The 18,584-nt window shown below is 34.1% G+C and overlaps 3 protein-coding genes across 4 annotated transcripts; all 3 read left to right on the forward strand.

Moving 5' to 3' along the window:
* The first annotated feature begins 340 nt into the window (after window positions 1-340).
* LOC106872806 (uncharacterized) lies at window positions 341-1,420 on the forward strand. The gene has a single exon (XM_052969139.2). It carries the CDS (start codon window positions 341-343, stop codon window positions 1,418-1,420), a length of 1,080 nt encoding a protein of 359 aa, XP_052825099.2.
* Window positions 1,421-2,394: 974 nt separating this feature from the next.
* On the forward strand, window positions 2,395-9,080 carry LOC149134625 (uncharacterized). The gene has a single exon (XM_089355841.1). It carries the CDS (start codon window positions 2,398-2,400, stop codon window positions 4,393-4,395), a length of 1,998 nt encoding a protein of 665 aa, XP_089211967.1. The 5' UTR covers window positions 2,395-2,397; the 3' UTR covers window positions 4,396-9,080.
* A 2,138-nt stretch (window positions 9,081-11,218) lies between these two features.
* Window positions 11,219-17,552, forward strand: LOC106872826 (uncharacterized). Of its 2 annotated transcripts, none has more exons than XM_014919953.3 (2): window positions 11,219-11,538; window positions 14,845-17,552. In XM_014919953.3, the coding sequence occupies exon 2, from the start codon at window positions 15,147-15,149 to the stop codon at window positions 16,311-16,313; it is 1,167 nt and encodes a 388-aa protein (XP_014775439.1). In that variant the 5' UTR covers window positions 11,219-11,538; window positions 14,845-15,146; the 3' UTR covers window positions 16,314-17,552. The 2 variants fall into 2 exon arrangements, with proteins under 2 accessions (XP_014775439.1, XP_052825342.1); XM_052969382.2 differs by lacking the exon at window positions 11,219-11,538 and adding an exon at window positions 11,566-11,859.
* Window positions 17,553-18,584: the final 1,032 nt, after the last annotated feature.

Raw genomic sequence — 18,584 nt, forward strand, 5'->3', positions numbered from 1 at the left:
TCACTGACGAGGATTAACTTTTGAAGGCTAAAAATAACTTAATCGAGCTGAGTTCAGCCCATTTTAGCAACACTTGATTTAATGGATGAGAAAAGCTTTCTTGCAATTGAGATTATGCAAAAATTCTTACTGCTATTTATTGAAATATTCTATGTACAGATTAAACTTTGAAGATATGTCTTGTACACTGGATATATTTCTTTAAGTGGGGCGGTTTTAGCAATCTTTTGGTCATTGGCTATTGATTATTAGATTCAATCCTAATAAATCTATTTGAAATTCTTTAACAGCAAGAATAATACCACACTTTGTTAAAGGTAGAAAAAGAAGATTGAAAGATATGGAAAAAAATGCAGAAACTATTGATTTCCCTACTCATCATACCGAGGAAAATACAGAGGAGAAATCGCATTCATGTGATTCACATGGGGAATTACTCACAAGAAAAGATTTTATTCAGCATCAGTCAATTCACTCAGTCGCAAAGCTGTATAACTGTGAAGTTTGTGGAAAGATGTTTACAAGCAGAACTTTGTTAACTAGCCACAAAGATATCCACACTAGAGAAAGATTATACCAATGTTATATCTGTGATGAAAAGTTTTCAACAAAGGACAATTTGTCATCTCACACATGTATTCAAACAGCAGAAAGACCATACTGTTGTGATATCTGTGGTAAAACCTTTTCTGGAAGTGGTCAGTTGTCTTCTCATAAATATGTTCATTCAAAGGAGAGACCATACCATTGTGATACCTGTGGTCAAACATTTTCTGGTAGTGGTCATTTGATTAACCACAAACGCATCCACACTGAAGAAAGGCCATACAACTGTGATATTTGTGGTAAAACATTTTCAAGAATTAGTGAATTATCTTCCCACAAACGTATTCACTTGGGTGAAAGACAATATCACTGTCATATCTGTGATAAAATATTTTCTAAAAGAACTGATTTGTCTTCTCATAAACATACACACTCAGGAGGACGAATATACCACTGTGATATCTGTGATACAACATTCTCTCGAAGTGGAAATTTATCTCGACATCAGCGCATTCATACAGGAGAGAAGCCATACCAGTGTGATATTTGTAAGAAAAAATTTACTTCAAATGGTAATTTGTCTGCCCACAAACGTACTCACACTGGCGAAAGGCCCTACCGCTGTGATATCTGTGGTAAAACATTCTCTCGAAGTGAATGTTTATCTCAACACAAGCATATTCATACAGGAGAAAGACAGTTCCATTGTGATATTTGTGGTAAAATGCTTTCTACGAATCATAATTTAACTCGACACAAATGTATTCATACAGAAGAGAAAGCCTACCACTGTGATATCTGTGATGAAACATTTTCTACTAAGAGGCGTTTATCTTCCCACATACGTATTCATACAGGAGAAAGACCACCATAGTATTGAGATTTCCGTTATAAAGCGTTTTGACACAAATATATTTACTGAGGAGAAAGAGAGACCATACCGTTGTGATATCTTCTGTGAAACATTTTCTGGAAGTGGTAATTTTTATTCGGTATATATATATATATATATATATATATATATATATATATATATATATATATATATATATACACTCACATATATATATATGTGTGTATATATGGTAAAATATTTTCTATAAGCAGCAATGTTTTATAATAAATGTATTTCTTTAACACACCAATATCATAACAATGTTTTTATATCCTTTATTTCATACTGGCAATTTAATTTAGTCTGCATTACGTTCATTACATACACTGTTTGACCAGTTTTGCAGTTATTGTGGTGTAGATATGTATCTTTGGTTCCTTGGATCAGGTGGAAGATTAAATGATTTTAGAATGTTTTTAGACCAAACTATAGTGACCTGTAGTCATCTCAGTGTCTTCATGTCAAGATTCACTTCATTGTGTCTTTTCCTTTTGCATATATGTTTTGGCTGTTTCTAGTTATTCCAATAATCTTTATGCTAACACTTCATTGTCCCTAATGTATGATGTTGCATTTCTATTTCAGGTTATCTGATGACATTGAAATAAAAGTATTTCACTGACAAGGATTAACCTTTTAGGGCTAAAAAATAACTTAATCGAGCTGAGTTCAGACCATTTTGGCAACACTTGATTTAATGGATGAGAAAAGCTTTCTTGCAATTGAGATTGTGCAAAAATTATTACTGTTATTTATTGAAATATTCTATGTACAGATTAAACTTTGAAGATATGTCTGGTATACTGGATATATTTCTTTAAGTGGGGCGATTTTAGCAATCTTTTGGTCATTGGCTATTGATTATTAGATTCAATCCTAATAAATCTATTTGAAATTCTTTATCAGCAAGAATATCACCACGCTTTGTTAAAGGTAGAAAAAGAAGATTAAAAGATATGGAAAAAAATGCCGAAACTATTGATTTCCCTACTCATCATACCGAAGAAAATACAGAAGAGAAATCGCATTCATGTGATTCACACGGGGAATTACTCACAAGAAAGGATTTAATTCAGCATCAGTCAATTCACTCAGTCGCAAAGCTGTATAACTGTGAAGTTTGTGGAAAGATGTTTACAAGCAGAACTTTGTTAACTAGCCACAAAGATATCCACACTGGAGAAAAATTATACCAATGTTATATCTGTGATGAAAAGTTTTCAACAAAGGACAATTTGTCATCTCACACATGTATTCAAACAGCAGAAAGACCATACTGTTGTGATATCTGTGGTAAAACCTTTTCTGTAAGTGGTCAGTTGTCTTCTCATAAATATATTCATTCAAAGGAGAGACCATACCATTGTGATACCTGTGGTCAAACATTTTCTAGTAGTGGTCATTTGATTAACCACAAACGCATCCACACTGAAGAAAGGCCATACAACTGTGATATTTGTGGTAAAACATTTTCAAGAATTAGTGAATTATCTTCCCACAAACGTATTCACTTGGGTGAAAGACAATATCGCTGTCATATCTGTGATAAAATATTTTCTAAAAGAACTGATTTGTCTTCTCATAAACATACACACTTAGGAGGACGAATATACCACTGTGATATCTGTGACACAACATTCTCTCAAAGTGGAAGTTTATCTCGACATCAGCGCATTCATACAGGAGAGAAGCCATACCAGTGTGATATTTGCAAGAAAAAATTTTCTTCAAATGGTAATTTGTCCACCCACAAACGTACTCACACTGGAGAAAGACCCTACTCTTGTGATATCTGTGGGAAAAGTTTCACTCAACGTGCACATTTATTTCAACACAAGCATACTCATACAGGAGAAAGACAGTTCCATTGTGATATTTGTGGTAAAATGTTTTCTTCAGAACAGTATTTCATTCAACACGAATGTATTCTTACAGAAGTGAAATCCCATTCATCAGATTCATGTGGGGAATTATTCACAAGAAAGGATTTAATTCAGCATCAGTCAGTTCACTCAGTCTCAAAGCTGTATAACTGTGAAGTTTGTGGAAAGACATTTACAAGCAGTACTTTGTTAACTAGCCACAAAGATATCCACACTGGAGAAAAATTATACCAATGTTATATGTGTGATGAAAAGTTTTCAACAAAGGACAATTTGTCATCTCACACATGTATTCAAACAGCAGAAAGACCATACCGCTGTGATATCTGTGGTAAAACATTTTGTAGAAGTGGTCAATTGTCTTCTCATAAATATATTCATTCAAGGGAGAGACCATACCATTGTGATATCTGTGGTCAGACATTTTCTAGTAGTGGTCATTTGATTAACCACAAACACATCCACACTAAAGAAAAGCCATACAAGTGTGATATTTGTGGTAAAACATTTTCTGGAGTTAGTGAATTATCTTCCCATAAACGTATTCACTTGGGTGAAAGACAATATCGCTGTCATATCTGTGATAAAATATTTTCTAAAAGAACTGATTTGTCTTCTCATAAGCATACTCACTCAGGAGGACGAATATACCACTGTGATATCTGTGACACAACATTCTCTCAAAGTGGAAGTTTATCTCGACATCAGCGCATTCATACAGGAGAGAAACCATACCAGTGTGATATTTGCAAGAAAAAATTTTCTTCAAATGGTTATTTGTCCACCCACAAACGTACTCATACTGGAGAAAGACCCTACTCTTGTGATATCTGTGGTAAGAGTTTCACTCAAAGTGCACATTTATTTCAACACAAACATACTCATACAGGAGAAAGACCACACCATTGTGATATTTGTGGTAAAATGTTTTCTACGAATCATAATTTAGCTCGACACAAATGTATTCGTACAGAAGAGAAAGCATACCACTGTGATATCTGTGATGAAACATTTTCGACTAGGGGTCGTTTATCGTCCCACATACGTATTCATACAGGAGAAAGACCATAACACTGAGATTTCTGTTATAAAGCGTCGTCACAAAGTAGTAGTTTATTTTGAAACAAATATATTTACTGAGGAGAAAGAGAGACTCTTTGTGATATCTGTTGTGAAGTAATTTTTACTCACTGTATGTATATATATATATATATATATACACACACACTCACATAGGAAATAAACCATAGTCATATATATACTGTAAAATATTTTCTATAACTAACAGTATATTTTATAATAAATGTATTTCTGTGATAACATTGTTTTATATCCTTTATTTCATACTGACAGTTTCACTTAGATTGCATAGCATTCATTACATACGCTGTTTGACCAGGTAAATATTTCATAGCTATTGTTACGGTTGATAACTCCTGTTTACCAAGACTATTTGATGTCCCAATCCTCCATCAACCTGTAAGAACATCCCTACCTGCTTTGTATACCTTCATTTCTACACATATCCTCTTATATTGAACATAATAATATTCATTGTTAAACTACACATAAATTTATGCTTTATTGGTCTTTAGGTTCATAAACTATTGACCATTCCTACAAATTTAAACTTTTTTGCTTCTCAGTATATCTTTACTATTTACCATCTGTTATATCGCACATTTGGATGACCTGTACTTAACTACCCTGACATCTAGACTTCTCCGTCTATATTTACATATTGGACTAGCCTACTTCATCGCTTGGGGGCGTCGACACAACACCTCCCTCTTTTGAGTTTTTTAAAACCCCAAATTTATCAATTTTATTTCTTCGGTGAGAAACTGGTATATCTTTTTCTCTTAGCATTAATTTCCATCATTTCTGTAGGTTTTCTCTTCCTCTTCGACCTACATGTCGGTTCTGCTTTTGCTTGTGATTCTAGGACCTCAAACAAAACTATACCATAAATCCACTGGTTCTTCTCACCTCTCTTGGTTTTTGGTATATCTTTTTTTTAATTGGTTTAAATGCCTTCTGTGTTCATATCTTGGTCCTTTTACCATGTACATCACATTACCCAGACGTCCAGTTATACTTCCTTGTTCCCAGTCCTGTTTTCTGTTACTATATATTTTAAAATACACTTTGTCACCTGTGTTATTCGTTTTTCTTCCCAAATTTTCTATTTTCTGTTTCCTGCTCAGCAACCATTTGTCAAAAATCGAACGAATTTTTCTTATACAATTTGTGTTGTTGACTTTACCTGCTAGTTGTTAAACATCTATGTAGTTTAGTTCTATTACATTATAGTCTCTAATTGTTAACATAATGAAGATGTTTATTATTACATATGTTCAGTACCAGCTTACAGTCAGTGTAGATTTTCAAGTTAGAATTCATCATCTTCCTTGAACATCTGTTTTCCATGCTGGCATGTCTACATTTAAACACATAATGTACATGTATTAGTATTTGTAAATATAGTATTCTGTATATGTATGCATAGTTATTTGAAAGTTGGCTATATCTATCAGTGTATTTCTGTGTCTGCCTGTAGATTCTCTATGCTGCTGCTGTTGTTTTGTTATTTAGCAACATGAAATATTTCAACAAGATAGACAGAGTTCAGAATTTATATTTCATTACTGATGTGTTCAGATGACAGTTTCAGTTGTGTTCCAGATCATGGGGAAAATATCAGCTAATGATATTTTAGGGAATTTTACTAGATAAAGAAAATAAGAGTTAATTTTTTTTTTTTTTTTTTCGTAAAAAATTAATTATAACTCATGTCAAGAGTATGATATTGCTTTTTTTGTCTTTTTGATGTCCACCTTTCCATGATTTGCATGGGTGTGACAAAATTCATTGAGGCAGATATCTACAGGTGGGTGCTCTTCCTGTTGTCAACTCTTGCCTGTTTCCAAGCAAGATAATATTTTCCTGTAGCTGGGCATGTTTTCAAGGATTGGAAATGAAGGACAAAGCATGTATGACAATGACATTCCTTTACTTTTAGCATGTAATGTCATGGTTAGAAGACATAAATACACCCTCCACAAACACACACACATATCACCACTTTAATAGGCACTTTTCCACGGTTCCACATGTTGGACGGAATTTGTTTATGTGGATTTTCTTTGGTATGCATGTCATGAACTCTCATCTGTTTCCTGTATAACATCTCTCTATGACCAAACGTCTCGAGGGACAATTGGAAATGGACACTGCTTGCATGGTGACAGAAGCGGCAAGCGCTATTGTGTTAAATATGCATTTCATGTTGCCATTTGGGTTGTGTCAGCTGTTTACCTTGTTGAGCTGTTGTATTTGCCAAATGTAAAGCTCTGCATTGATTGTGCAGTTGTTTTCAAGCATTTCTTAGTCGATTAGCCCAATCTCGTCAAGCATAAATTATTGTCTAGCATGTTCTCCTGGTCCTAGAAGAGAACACCTTTAGCTTTGATAATAAAATATATGGAGAGATAAAATGCACTGCTTTGGGGGTGAAGTTTCAAGTCGTGGGCTTCTTAGAAGAAAACCTTTGCGAGAAAGTAGAGAAAGCTTTTAATCATAATTTCAAGAAATATGTCATTGAAAAGTGGATGCACTTCCTCGATGACTGCTTGATTTTTACGGGGGACAAATCAGATGATGGTCTAAAAATATTTAATAACATCCTCAATACACTTCACCCTTCTATCAAATTCACAACAGAAACCAGTCATCATGAATTACCATTCCTAGACATTCACATAAAAATTCATGACTCCACAATCACAACAGACATTTTACAAAAAATCAGTCACACCCCACTGCTGAACTTCTCTCTTCATCCTTCACAGATTAAAAGGAACATTCCATAGAGTATGGCAAGAAGTATCTGTACTATAGTAATTGATCCAAAAATATGTCAACTCCAACTTGATGAACTGAAAGGCTTCCTAAAAAAAACAGTTATCCCTTAAAACTAATAAATGATGGAATTATAAAGTCAACAAAGCTGGACATCACAACTCAGGACACGAAAGAAAAAATTAAAGAACGTACTATTCCATTTATTAATACATAATTCTAGAGCAACCAACATTTTTCATGCTATAAAAACAAACCAACCATTACTACTATAAAGTTCCAATATGAAAATTTCATATGAAACAGGAAATGTCAACCAAAAGATCTTAAAAGACATCTCACAAGGGCAAAATTTATATCAGAGTGAATCACAGTTCCCTTTAAAGGAATCTTGAGATAGTGGATGTGGAACATGTAACAACAGTAACTATTTAGACAGTGATTCCCATATAAACTTCAAGAGTGGATTCTCGTTCAATGTAAATAGACATATGAACTGCAAGACACAGACTCTCATATATTGCATTACTTACCCAAAATGCAAGACACAGAATCTTATGTATTGCATTACTTACCCAAACTGCAAGGAGAATTATATTGATGGAGCCAACAATTCCCTTTGCCAACATGTAAAAATCCACAAACAGCACATTCAACAAGAGAAACTACACAAAATTCCACTGAGTAAGCATCTGAAAATACATGGAGGAGGAAAATCCAAGATCTTACCCTTCTACAAATATTCAATGGATGATCCAAAGTTCCGAAAGGCAATGGAACTGCATTTTATCAAAAAATTCTCACCAAAACTAAACGTTTGAAAGAAAAGCAAAGACAATATGCATGGATACTCTGTCAAATGGAACAAATTATGAATACTGTGTAGTTAGCTTATACAAGTACTGTATTTAACTGACCTTCCTGGAAAATATGATTGGAGTGAAATAATGTGAGTACTTGAATACACAAGTTTGGCCATCTTCAAACATATTTTGTATGAAATCAATCAACATTGGAGCGAATGTATGATTTTCTTATAAATTGGACTTGAGACATTTTCGAACTATTCCATATTTTATAATTGTGACTGTACTTACTTAAGAATCACTTCTTCAATCAACTTACTCCTTCATGGCATAGAAAATATATATACATACATACACGTTTGTAATGTGCAACAGGGTGTATATATGTGTGTACATATGTGTATATGTATGTATATGCCTATGCATACCTGTATGTATGTGTTTGATCATATATATGTGTAAATGTATGTGTATTTATGTATATATATATAAATGTATAGACATATTACTTTACGTGTATGTGTGTAATATGTGAGTGAATATGTGTATAAAAATTAACACTTCCTTCTCCAAGCCTAAATTCAAAACCGAATCTAAGAATTCTCGGTCGTCCAAACCACACCTTTCTTTGGCCTGTCAAAAAGTGATTGATCATCTCCCTTTGACCTATGACCTCAGCCATGTCAGGCGAAGTTCAAATGGACAGGAGCTGACCTATTTAGGTACAAACTCTGCTGCAATATGTCTGTCCTTCTAGCTGCCACGATTATTATAAATATGGTGGTCAACAAAACAGGAAAAGAGAAGGGCCTAGCAGGCAAACGAGGAAGGTCTACAACACAACAGGTTTTGGCAAAAGCAGAGACCAGAGCAATGTTCAAAGTTCCACGGTAGACTACTGTCTCAGATGAACTACATATACACACACACAAACAATTATTCATTTCTGACATATCATTTCCACAGATTCCTGTTTCTATTTCTATCAACTCATAGCAGTTATCAATATTTTGCATGTAGTGAAGAATTATGTGTACCAACAACATATTAAGTCCAGTGAATAAATTATTTTAACTATGAATCGATTCACTCATTTGTTTACTTACACATTCCTTTTGCATCTGTTTACCATGATACACATTTAACCACTACATGTCAAATACTTTCACTTTAAAAATGAAACTATTCCACTAACTGAAACAATCATATTTCGATACTGTAATGACAGATACTTTCAGAGAGAGAGATATAGATGTATATGTACACGTTATTCCTCTAACTGAAACAATCACATTTCGATACTGTAATGACAGATACTTTCAGAGAGAGAGAGAGATGTATATGTATATATATAGATGTATATGTACACGTATATGTATAGATATATATAGATATAGATCTATATGCATACATGTATATGTATACATATATGTAGATGTATATATATATATAGATGTACATGTAATATGTACACATATATATACATGCATACAGATATCTATACATATATACACACATACACATGGACACAAACACACACATTAGTAATTTGTTTTCTTATCCAAAACTACGTCAAAAGTACTGAATGGATCTTTATGAAATTTGGAAATTACATTCTATGCATAACGGCCATAACTCCCATGAAAATTCATATATTTTTGATGTTGATGAAATTTTAACCCGAACATAACAGATAAGCATTATTTGTAATTCAACAGTACAACAGTGTAAGACTACCCGTTCAGATATACTTACATTGTGATTTCTGCAATGTGGTGCATAAATTGTCAAGTAAATGAGACGCATCTTTGCCTCCACTGATTCACTTGCAAAGTGTTGAGTAAAATTATTTCGTTGCAGTCCTCCTTTGAGTCTTTTTATTATCACTGCGACACACATAGTCCCCAGTTGGTAACATTGATTTCAAGGCTTTCCCAGATGAGAGACTGGTTGTTCTAAGACATTTATCGATTGTAAATTTTGTCTGCAATTTGGAAATTATATTCTATGCATAACGGCCATAACTCCCATGAAAATTCATATATTTTTGATGTTGATGAAATTTTAACCCGAACATAACAGATGAGCACTGTCTGTAGCTGGTCTTCTCTTGGAAGAGCCCCGCTTCTCACATGGACAACTGTATGTTGGCTGCTCAAGAGCGGGCAGCAAAAAGAAACCTATTTGCATATGCTCCACAAGGGAAAATAAGGAACATTGTTTACAACGAGGTGTTATAATCACAACAGCAACAAAGTATGTACATGATCACCTTCTTTTACGAAACTTAATTGACTTTCATATATTTATATTGATATACATATATATACGTGTGTTTGGGTGCGTGTGTGTGTATATATATATATCTCTATATATAAAGATGAGAATGTGTGTCTGTCTGTCTGTGTGAATCCCTAAAACTCGAGAACTACACAACTCTCTTTTACAAACCCAGTGAAAATACATATATTTCATATGTCAAAGAAATTCAAGCAATACATATAACACCAAAGTTAAAAACATTCCCAACAATTCCACAATCCCCAACCTCCAGAGCTATTGAAGAAACTGTTATCATCAACTGACCAAGATTCCTAACATTTGCAAAACAAAATTAGACAATACGACGCTGTACTACAGATGACATCATTTGGAACCACAAGAGATTTAACTGAGGCAGCATTCATCCAAACTTTCAAGATCCAACCTCAGATTTATCATCGCATTGTCTCTCTACTACCTCTGTCAAATGAATCACCAAAATTGGCCTTTCATTATTTATAATCTGTACCTGTTTGTTTGGTTATGAAATAAAATACACAAAACTTGTTTCTGAATTACGTGTATTTACTTTATATACATATGAGTTGAAAACTTTCTTCTAGCATTCCACTTAATGTCTATGTTCCATGCTGGCATGGATTGGAGAGTTATTAATGTAGAAATATGGTATCGTAGCTACTAACAGTTAAGGGTTGCGTAGTCTAGACGGCATTTTTAGAAAACTCAGTTGGGTCCCAAAATAATGTACTGCTGTCACATCCATCCCACCCTCAATCTCACTTCGGAATTTTCTATTTGGCTTTTCCGACTCTGTTCATCTCGTCGTCCATTTGTTCTACATTAGTATAACTCCACTATTATTCACTTCATTCAGTCGTTCTTCCTGAAAAAGCAAACCCAATTCAATTGCTCATAGATCTGAATGGAAGCGAAACAAGCTATTTATAAAACCTCTTTATTGATAAGAGGTAGTTTTATTCCGATGCGATCAAGAGCACTTCCGGTTTATTCCTGATTTTGTTGTATGTCCATTTATATTGTAGATATATTATTATTTCTTTATACATATTTACACTATGTTAGTAATAATTAAATACCGCTTGTAATTAACTTAAGAGAGAATTCTTTAACCAGACTAAGACAATAGAGATATCCTGTATGAAGTAGTTAAAAGTTCTGTCCAGTCTATCAATGCCTTCATCAATTTTAAGTCTCACTATTTAAATACCTTTCTCATTATCTCATCTCATAACTACATTTTTATGTAAGTATCATTTATATTTAATTTACACATTATTTTATCGAACAATCTCTTTTGCATTTACATTTCTACTTCCTCCACTACTTCTTTTCCCTACAAGATCCTATTTTCTTTTCTCTCTTCACGTTTACTTCTCTCTCATGTATTTCATCGGTCAATGTAAAAACCTTCACCCGGGAACAAAAAAAAAAAATTATAATAAACCAGCCTGGCAGCCGGTCTGTGTGTGGAAAACGAATATGGAAACAAAAAATGCAAGCTGACGACCCTTCGAGTGACAAGGGGACTTTCGGAAAATTCACAAGATCATTTCATCTAAACATCGTAATATTTATTTTAATTCGTTCAACCTCCCTGTTTATTATTTTTGCTCCATATTTTCTCCCTTATCCACTCCATCGATCCTGTCGTTTTTTAATGTTCCCTCTTTGTTTCTTGGAAGCAGCATTTAACGAAGGAATGCCAACCATTTTGTATTTGAAAAGTTGTATGTGGCCCATATCTACCCGCCTTCTCTTTTGTTAGCAACTAAACGAGTCAGATTAAACGTTTGGCTAGTACTTCCTTGGTTGTTGATATTTTTCAAGACACAGTCGCCCTTTCTATGCCCAAGGTGTTTTCTTATATTTGGCACTGCCAGGCCCAATTTTATTGAGATGCAGCGATCTGAGATTGAGGAAATTTCTCAGGTAAAGAAGCAACCGAAGAGTAGAATAAGCAGTGTTGTTCTTTGTTGAATGAGAAATGTTCGTAGTGAGCAGTAAAAGAATTTCTCTTGCCATGCTTTTATTCTTTTGCTTGTTTCACTCATTTGACTACTGCCATGCTATAGCATTGCCTTATAGTGATTAGTCGACCATATCGACCCCAACACTTATTTTAAAGTCTCATACTTATTCTGTTGCTGAACGGCTAAGTTACGAATGTAACCAAACACCTGTTGTTAAGCGGTGGCGGGACAAACACACACACACACACTCTTCAAAGCTTTATATAACATACGCACATTTCTGCACTTTGATTATGTGTATGCGCGAATCGTTTGGATCGCTTACTCAGTATTTACAACGAAAATGAGCTCAAATCGTTTCGTAATGTGTTCAGCCCCTTTGGTATTTAAAAAAGAAATTTATTTATTTATTTATTTATTATTATTTTTTTTTTGCAGGAATGCACAATATCTTGAGCAGAGATTCCGAATCTGCAAAAAAAAAATCTGCATTTGAATATGCATTTCTTTAATTTTCATTAAAAAACTGGCGGTGGGGGGGGGGGGGATACGTATAAAAATATGGAGATTATGATTGTGAAAAAAAAATTTGTAAAATTTCGATTTAAAAAATAAATAAATAAATAGACCCCCCCGCCCTATGACAAGAAGTGAAATTAAAGTGTTTTCTGTACTAAATGTTTCACGCATGCATAGAATTATAAAATACCGGACACAAAAGGTATCTAAACAGAAAATCTGACCTGGTAGAAATTTTAATACGAATTACGAAGGAAGAAAAAATTTCAAAACTTAAATCCCCCTCCCCCCCAGTTTCTTCATTTTTCACTTATTTTAGAAATATTTCTTAGAAAAATACGGAGATTATGATTCAAAAAAAAAATTGTTTGTAAAATTTCAATTAAAAAAAAAAACACCCCTCCCTTCCACCCTACGACAGAAAGTGAAATTTCCCCCGCCCCCTTTTTTTCTTTGCAGGAGGGGCAAAGAATGAAAACGTGTTTTGCAGATTTTCAAAATCTTCAATTTTTAAGTACGCCCCAACTGGAAATCTGACAAGCCAGAAACAACATCCAAACCAAGGATCAACTTTCTAAATACGAATTACCAAAACAGGAAAAAAATTTTTTAAATGTCATTTTGTTTGTGTGTGAGTGCTAAAAATCTAATTTTTACATACCTCTCTTAATTCCAAAAGACCCTCAACCACAACATGTTGGGTTATGTTCTTCATGAAACATTAGTAGAGAAAACACATGAATTTCACTTCTTGTCATAGGGCGGCGAGGAGGGGTGTTTTTTTTTTTTTTTTTTTGAAAAATTGAAATTTTACAATTTTTTTTTTTTTTCAGAATCATAATCTCCGTATTTTTCTACATATTTCGCCCATTTTATGAGAAACAAATATTAATGTTTAATAATTAATGTTATAAAGTTTAATAAGGGGCTCAAATTTCACCCCTCCCCCAATTTTAAATTTTCAACTTTTTCATCCATTTATTTATTTATCTATCTATTTATCCCTAAAATATATTTGTCAACTAAATGTGGCAGTCATATAGAAGACGGTGTTACTGTTGTTTTTAGCTCCAGGAAGACATCCATATCTATCTCTTTATCCACACATCTATATGCTTATTGAATTTAAAATTTTGAAAATGTAGTTTCTTGCATATTCGGAATATCTGTCATCTAAAACATAAGGGAAAAAAAATTTCGAAAACGTTCAAAATTTTAAATGGGGGGGATGTTTTTTTTTTTTTTTTTTTTTTTGCTTGCATACTCATAATCTCCGACATCTAAAACATAAGAATCAGAAAAATGCATTTTTCAAAGAGAGGAGAGGTACAAAACTGCATTAGCTACCCCCAGATTTCATACAGCTGGATATCATTTCTGTTGCCTGTTTCCAAGCAGTCATATTTCCCCATGGTGAGGCATATTTTTCACGGAAGGCATGAGATGAACTTCACTTGTATGAGAATGATGCTTGTTTACAATCTTATAATCTCAAGAGAAGGGATGATACATAGACACTCACATAAATATGCTACTGGCTTCTTTCAGTTTCCATTCACTTGCCCAAAGGGTTGTGTAATAGAAGTGAATCAAAGATGCCATGCAGTGGGAGTGAACCCAAGACCACGTGGTTATGAAATAGACTTCTTAACCACAGCTATATACTGTTTGCCTTCCTGAATCAATGATTTGATTAAATACAACTGTGAAGTAATCCGTTTTGGATCTATTATAGTGTGGATAATAAGGAAGACGTGAGAACAAGTGATGTAGACTAAGGAGATCAACCAAAGTTTGGAATGAATGTAGTAATCAGCTTTGTATCTATTATGTTGTAGATATGTATTTTTGCTTGCTTAGATCAGGTGGAAGATTAAATTATTTTAGAATGTTTTTAGACCAAACTATAGTGACCTGTAGTCATCTCAGTGTTTTCATGCCAAAATTCACATCATTGTGTCTTTTCCCTTTATATATATGTTTTGACTGTTTCTAGTTATTCCAATAATCTTTATGTTAACACTTCATTGTCCCTAATGTATTATGTCTTTCTATTTCAGGTTATCTGATGATATTGAAATAAAGGAATAACTGTTTAAAACTAAAGATAAGTTAATCAAGCTTGGAATTGAGATTATTTGCAAACATTCTTACTGAGTTGTGTACTGGAAAATTCTAAAATTTAATTGTCTTGGATATCTGGGTATATTTTCTTAACTGGAGCAAGTTTACTGAACCTTTAATCAATGGTTATTAATTACTAGATTCAATCCTAATAATCTACTTGAGATCCTTTCTTATGAACCAAAATATCATCACACTTTGTTAAAGATCATCGTACAGGTAAAATAGATTAATAGATATGGAAAAGAATGTAGAGCCTGAAACTATTGATTCCTCTACTCATGCAGAGGGAAATACAGAAGAGAAATCACATTTATGTGAGTTATGTGAGGAATTATTCACAAGAAAGGATTTAATTCAACATCAACTAATTCACTCAGTCTCAAAGCTGTATAACTGTGAAGTTTGTGGAAAGACGTTCAATAATAGCAGCTTGTTAACTAGCCACAAAGATATCCACACTGGAGAAAAATTATACCAATGTTATATCTGTGATGAAATGTTTTCAACAAAGGACAATTTGTCATCTCACACATGTATTCAAACAGCTGAAAGACCATACCGCTGTGATATCTGTGGTAAAACATTTTCTAGAAGCGGTCAGTTATCTTCCCATAAATTTATTCATTCTGGAGAGAGACCATACCATTGTGATATCTGTGGTCAAACATTTTCTAGAAGCGGACATTTGGTTAACCACAAGCGCATTCACACAGGCGAAAGGCCATACAACTGTGATATTTGTGGTAAAAAATTTTCTAGAATTAGTGAATTATCTTCCCACAAACTTATTCACTCAGGGGAAAAACCCTATAACTGTGATATGTGTGGTAAAAAATTTTCTAGAATTAGTGATTTGTCTTTCCACAAACGTATTCACTTAGGTGAAAGGCAATACCGCTGTCATATCTGTGATAAAATATTTTCTAAAAGTACTGATTTGTCTTCTCATAAACATATTCATTCAGGAGGACGAACATACCACTGTGATATTTGTGATACAACATTCTCTCAAAGTGGTAGTTTATCTCAACATAAGCGCATTCATACAGGAGAGAAGCCATACCAGTGTGATATTTGCAAGAAAAAATTTTCTACTAGCAGTTATTTGTCCACCCACAAACGTACACACACAGGAGAAAAACCTTACCACTGTGATATCTGTGGTAAAACGTTCACTCGAAGTAGTACTTTATACCAACATAAACCTATACATACAGGAGAAAAACCATACCATTGTGATATTTGTGGTAAAAAATTTTCTACAAATCGTAATGTAACTCGACATAAACGTATCCACATTGGGAAAAGACCATACCACTGTGATGTCTGTGATGAAACATTTTCTACAAGAAGTCGCTTGTCTTCCCACATACGTACTCACACAGGAGAAAGATCATTGTAACTCTGTGATAAAACATTTGCTAAAATTGGGGGGGTTTTTTCTTTGCTGATATTTGTTCAGTCAAAAGAAAAACCGTCATAGCACTGTGATATCGTAAAATATTCTTACAAAATGGTACTTTATCGCTACAGAAATATTTTTGTGCTGGCGAAAGACCATATCACTGGGATATCTGTAGTGAACAGGTAATAGAAGTGGTGATTTAACTTATTATCAGTGTAATCGCACAAGAGGTAAATCATGGCTATGTGAGATCTCATCTTTGCCCACTTAATCCTTGGATTGTCTTGACGGCAGAATCCTCAAGCACAGCCGCCATTGGATTCTGTCAGAAGCAGCTGTCTCCAATTGATCCAGTTGTGTCTCCTGCTAGTTGAGTTTGCGCACAAGACCTACCCAACGATTCTTTCCCAAGACATTCTTACCACATGTCTGTAATATCAGAGAAGTAGTGGCTCTATAAGGAACACCACTCTAATCTCTGAGCTATGCACTCTATTGAGTAATGTTACTCCAGAGACTCTTTGGAGGAACCCCAATTCGGCTGCTTGTATTTGCAATCATATTCTTTTGGTCATTACCCAAGATTTATGATCATAGGTAAGAGTTGGCACAAACACCAAATTGAAGATAGCGAGTTTGGCTGTTACACCTACCTCTTTTCTTCTGATGACCGTATGTTGAAGCTAGTGCATTACTGCATCAGCTCCTGCAATTCTTGCATTTAATTCAGCCTCATGCTTTTTATTGCTCATGAACATGGCCTCAAGATTCTTAAATTTTTCCACCTACTTCAGTGGAACCCTACTCATATGCGGAGTGCATTGCACAGGCTTCCTTTAGGAGATAAGTGTATCAATCTTTGCAGCACTGATTTTCATTCCTGTTGAGCAGCACTCGGCAGCAAACATCAAGTGCATGCTGGAGACCACCTTCCAATGAGTTAAGTAGTACCATGTCGTCTGCAAGTTCCAGCCAACTGATCCTATACATCCCCGGTCTGAATGTTACTTCCAACCTCGCTGTGCATGTCAAACCTGTCTGTAAAGATTATGAACAGGAAAGGTGACAGTATGCACTTTGGTGGAGTTCAACACCTATATCGAATGGTTTTAACTTATCACCATTTATCCAAACACAAATACTAGGATATTCATATAGGCTCTATGTGAGATCTATGGTAAATATTTTCTACAGATAACAACATATTTTGTAATAAATAATTTTTTTTTTAATCAATGGTATGACTTTTACTACATTGTTGTTATCATTAAAAATTGTTGTAATATCCATTATTACAACATGATGGTAAGCTATCTGGAGTATCTTCTTTTAAATACACTAAATACTCGGTCACTTGAACATTTTACAGTTACTGCTAAAACATCTGATGACCCTGTCCTCAATTACCATGGCAGTATACATATACTGCCTTTGTCCATCTTTGTACACAGTATCAAATTCCTTCTTATATGGTACTGGGTTATCTTTGTTTCTGCTATTCATTGACACTTTGCATTTTATCATGTTGACTGTTTCAATTTTAGAATCTGAACCCCAATTTTACAAGCATAGTTATTTCTATGTCATAGATAGAACCTGAAATATATCTTTAATATTAACCATCAAAACAAGTTAATGTGAATAGTTTGAGATATGGGTCATAGTGTTATTCGAAAGAAAGGTAAATAGAAAAAGGTGTAACAGACCAAGAAATATGCAGATAACAGATAGATATCAAGGAGTGGATAGTTAAACTAATATCAATGTAAGAATAGACAACCATCTGTACCATCTCATACCTTGAGATGGGACAGAATGGTTATTTATGTTGGTTAATTTATATGACTACATGACACCCACTGAACAATACCATTATGTGACAACACAGCTTTGAGGTTAACCTTACTGGAGACTATAAACAATCTCCATTCGTTAGCCACATGCACGTGTCCTAGGTTTTGCATGAGTGCATTAATATCAGTACAGAAACAAGCATTACTTTCTTGCTTGTAAAAGACAGATAAGCCTTTGTGGCGAGAACAGAAAATGGAAATTTTCGTACCTTGCTGTAAGAGATTCCGTTATTGTAGTTTGGATCCTAAAACTACTGCCTTCTCCTTTGACAATGCTAGGTCTCTTACTAAATTGTTCAAACCTTGATTAAACTAGCCTGGTTTATTTTCCTTAGAATCACCTACGTAGTCTTCATCAATAGGAGAATCAAGAAGTTTATTGTGCAACGTGTCAAATGAAGCATGTGAGAGGGGA

This window comes from Octopus bimaculoides, chromosome 7 (assembly GCF_046866305.1).
Source record: "Octopus bimaculoides isolate indiv1 chromosome 7, ASM4686630v1, whole genome shotgun sequence".
Lineage (NCBI taxonomy): Eukaryota > Metazoa > Mollusca > Cephalopoda > Octopoda > Octopodidae > Octopus > Octopus bimaculoides.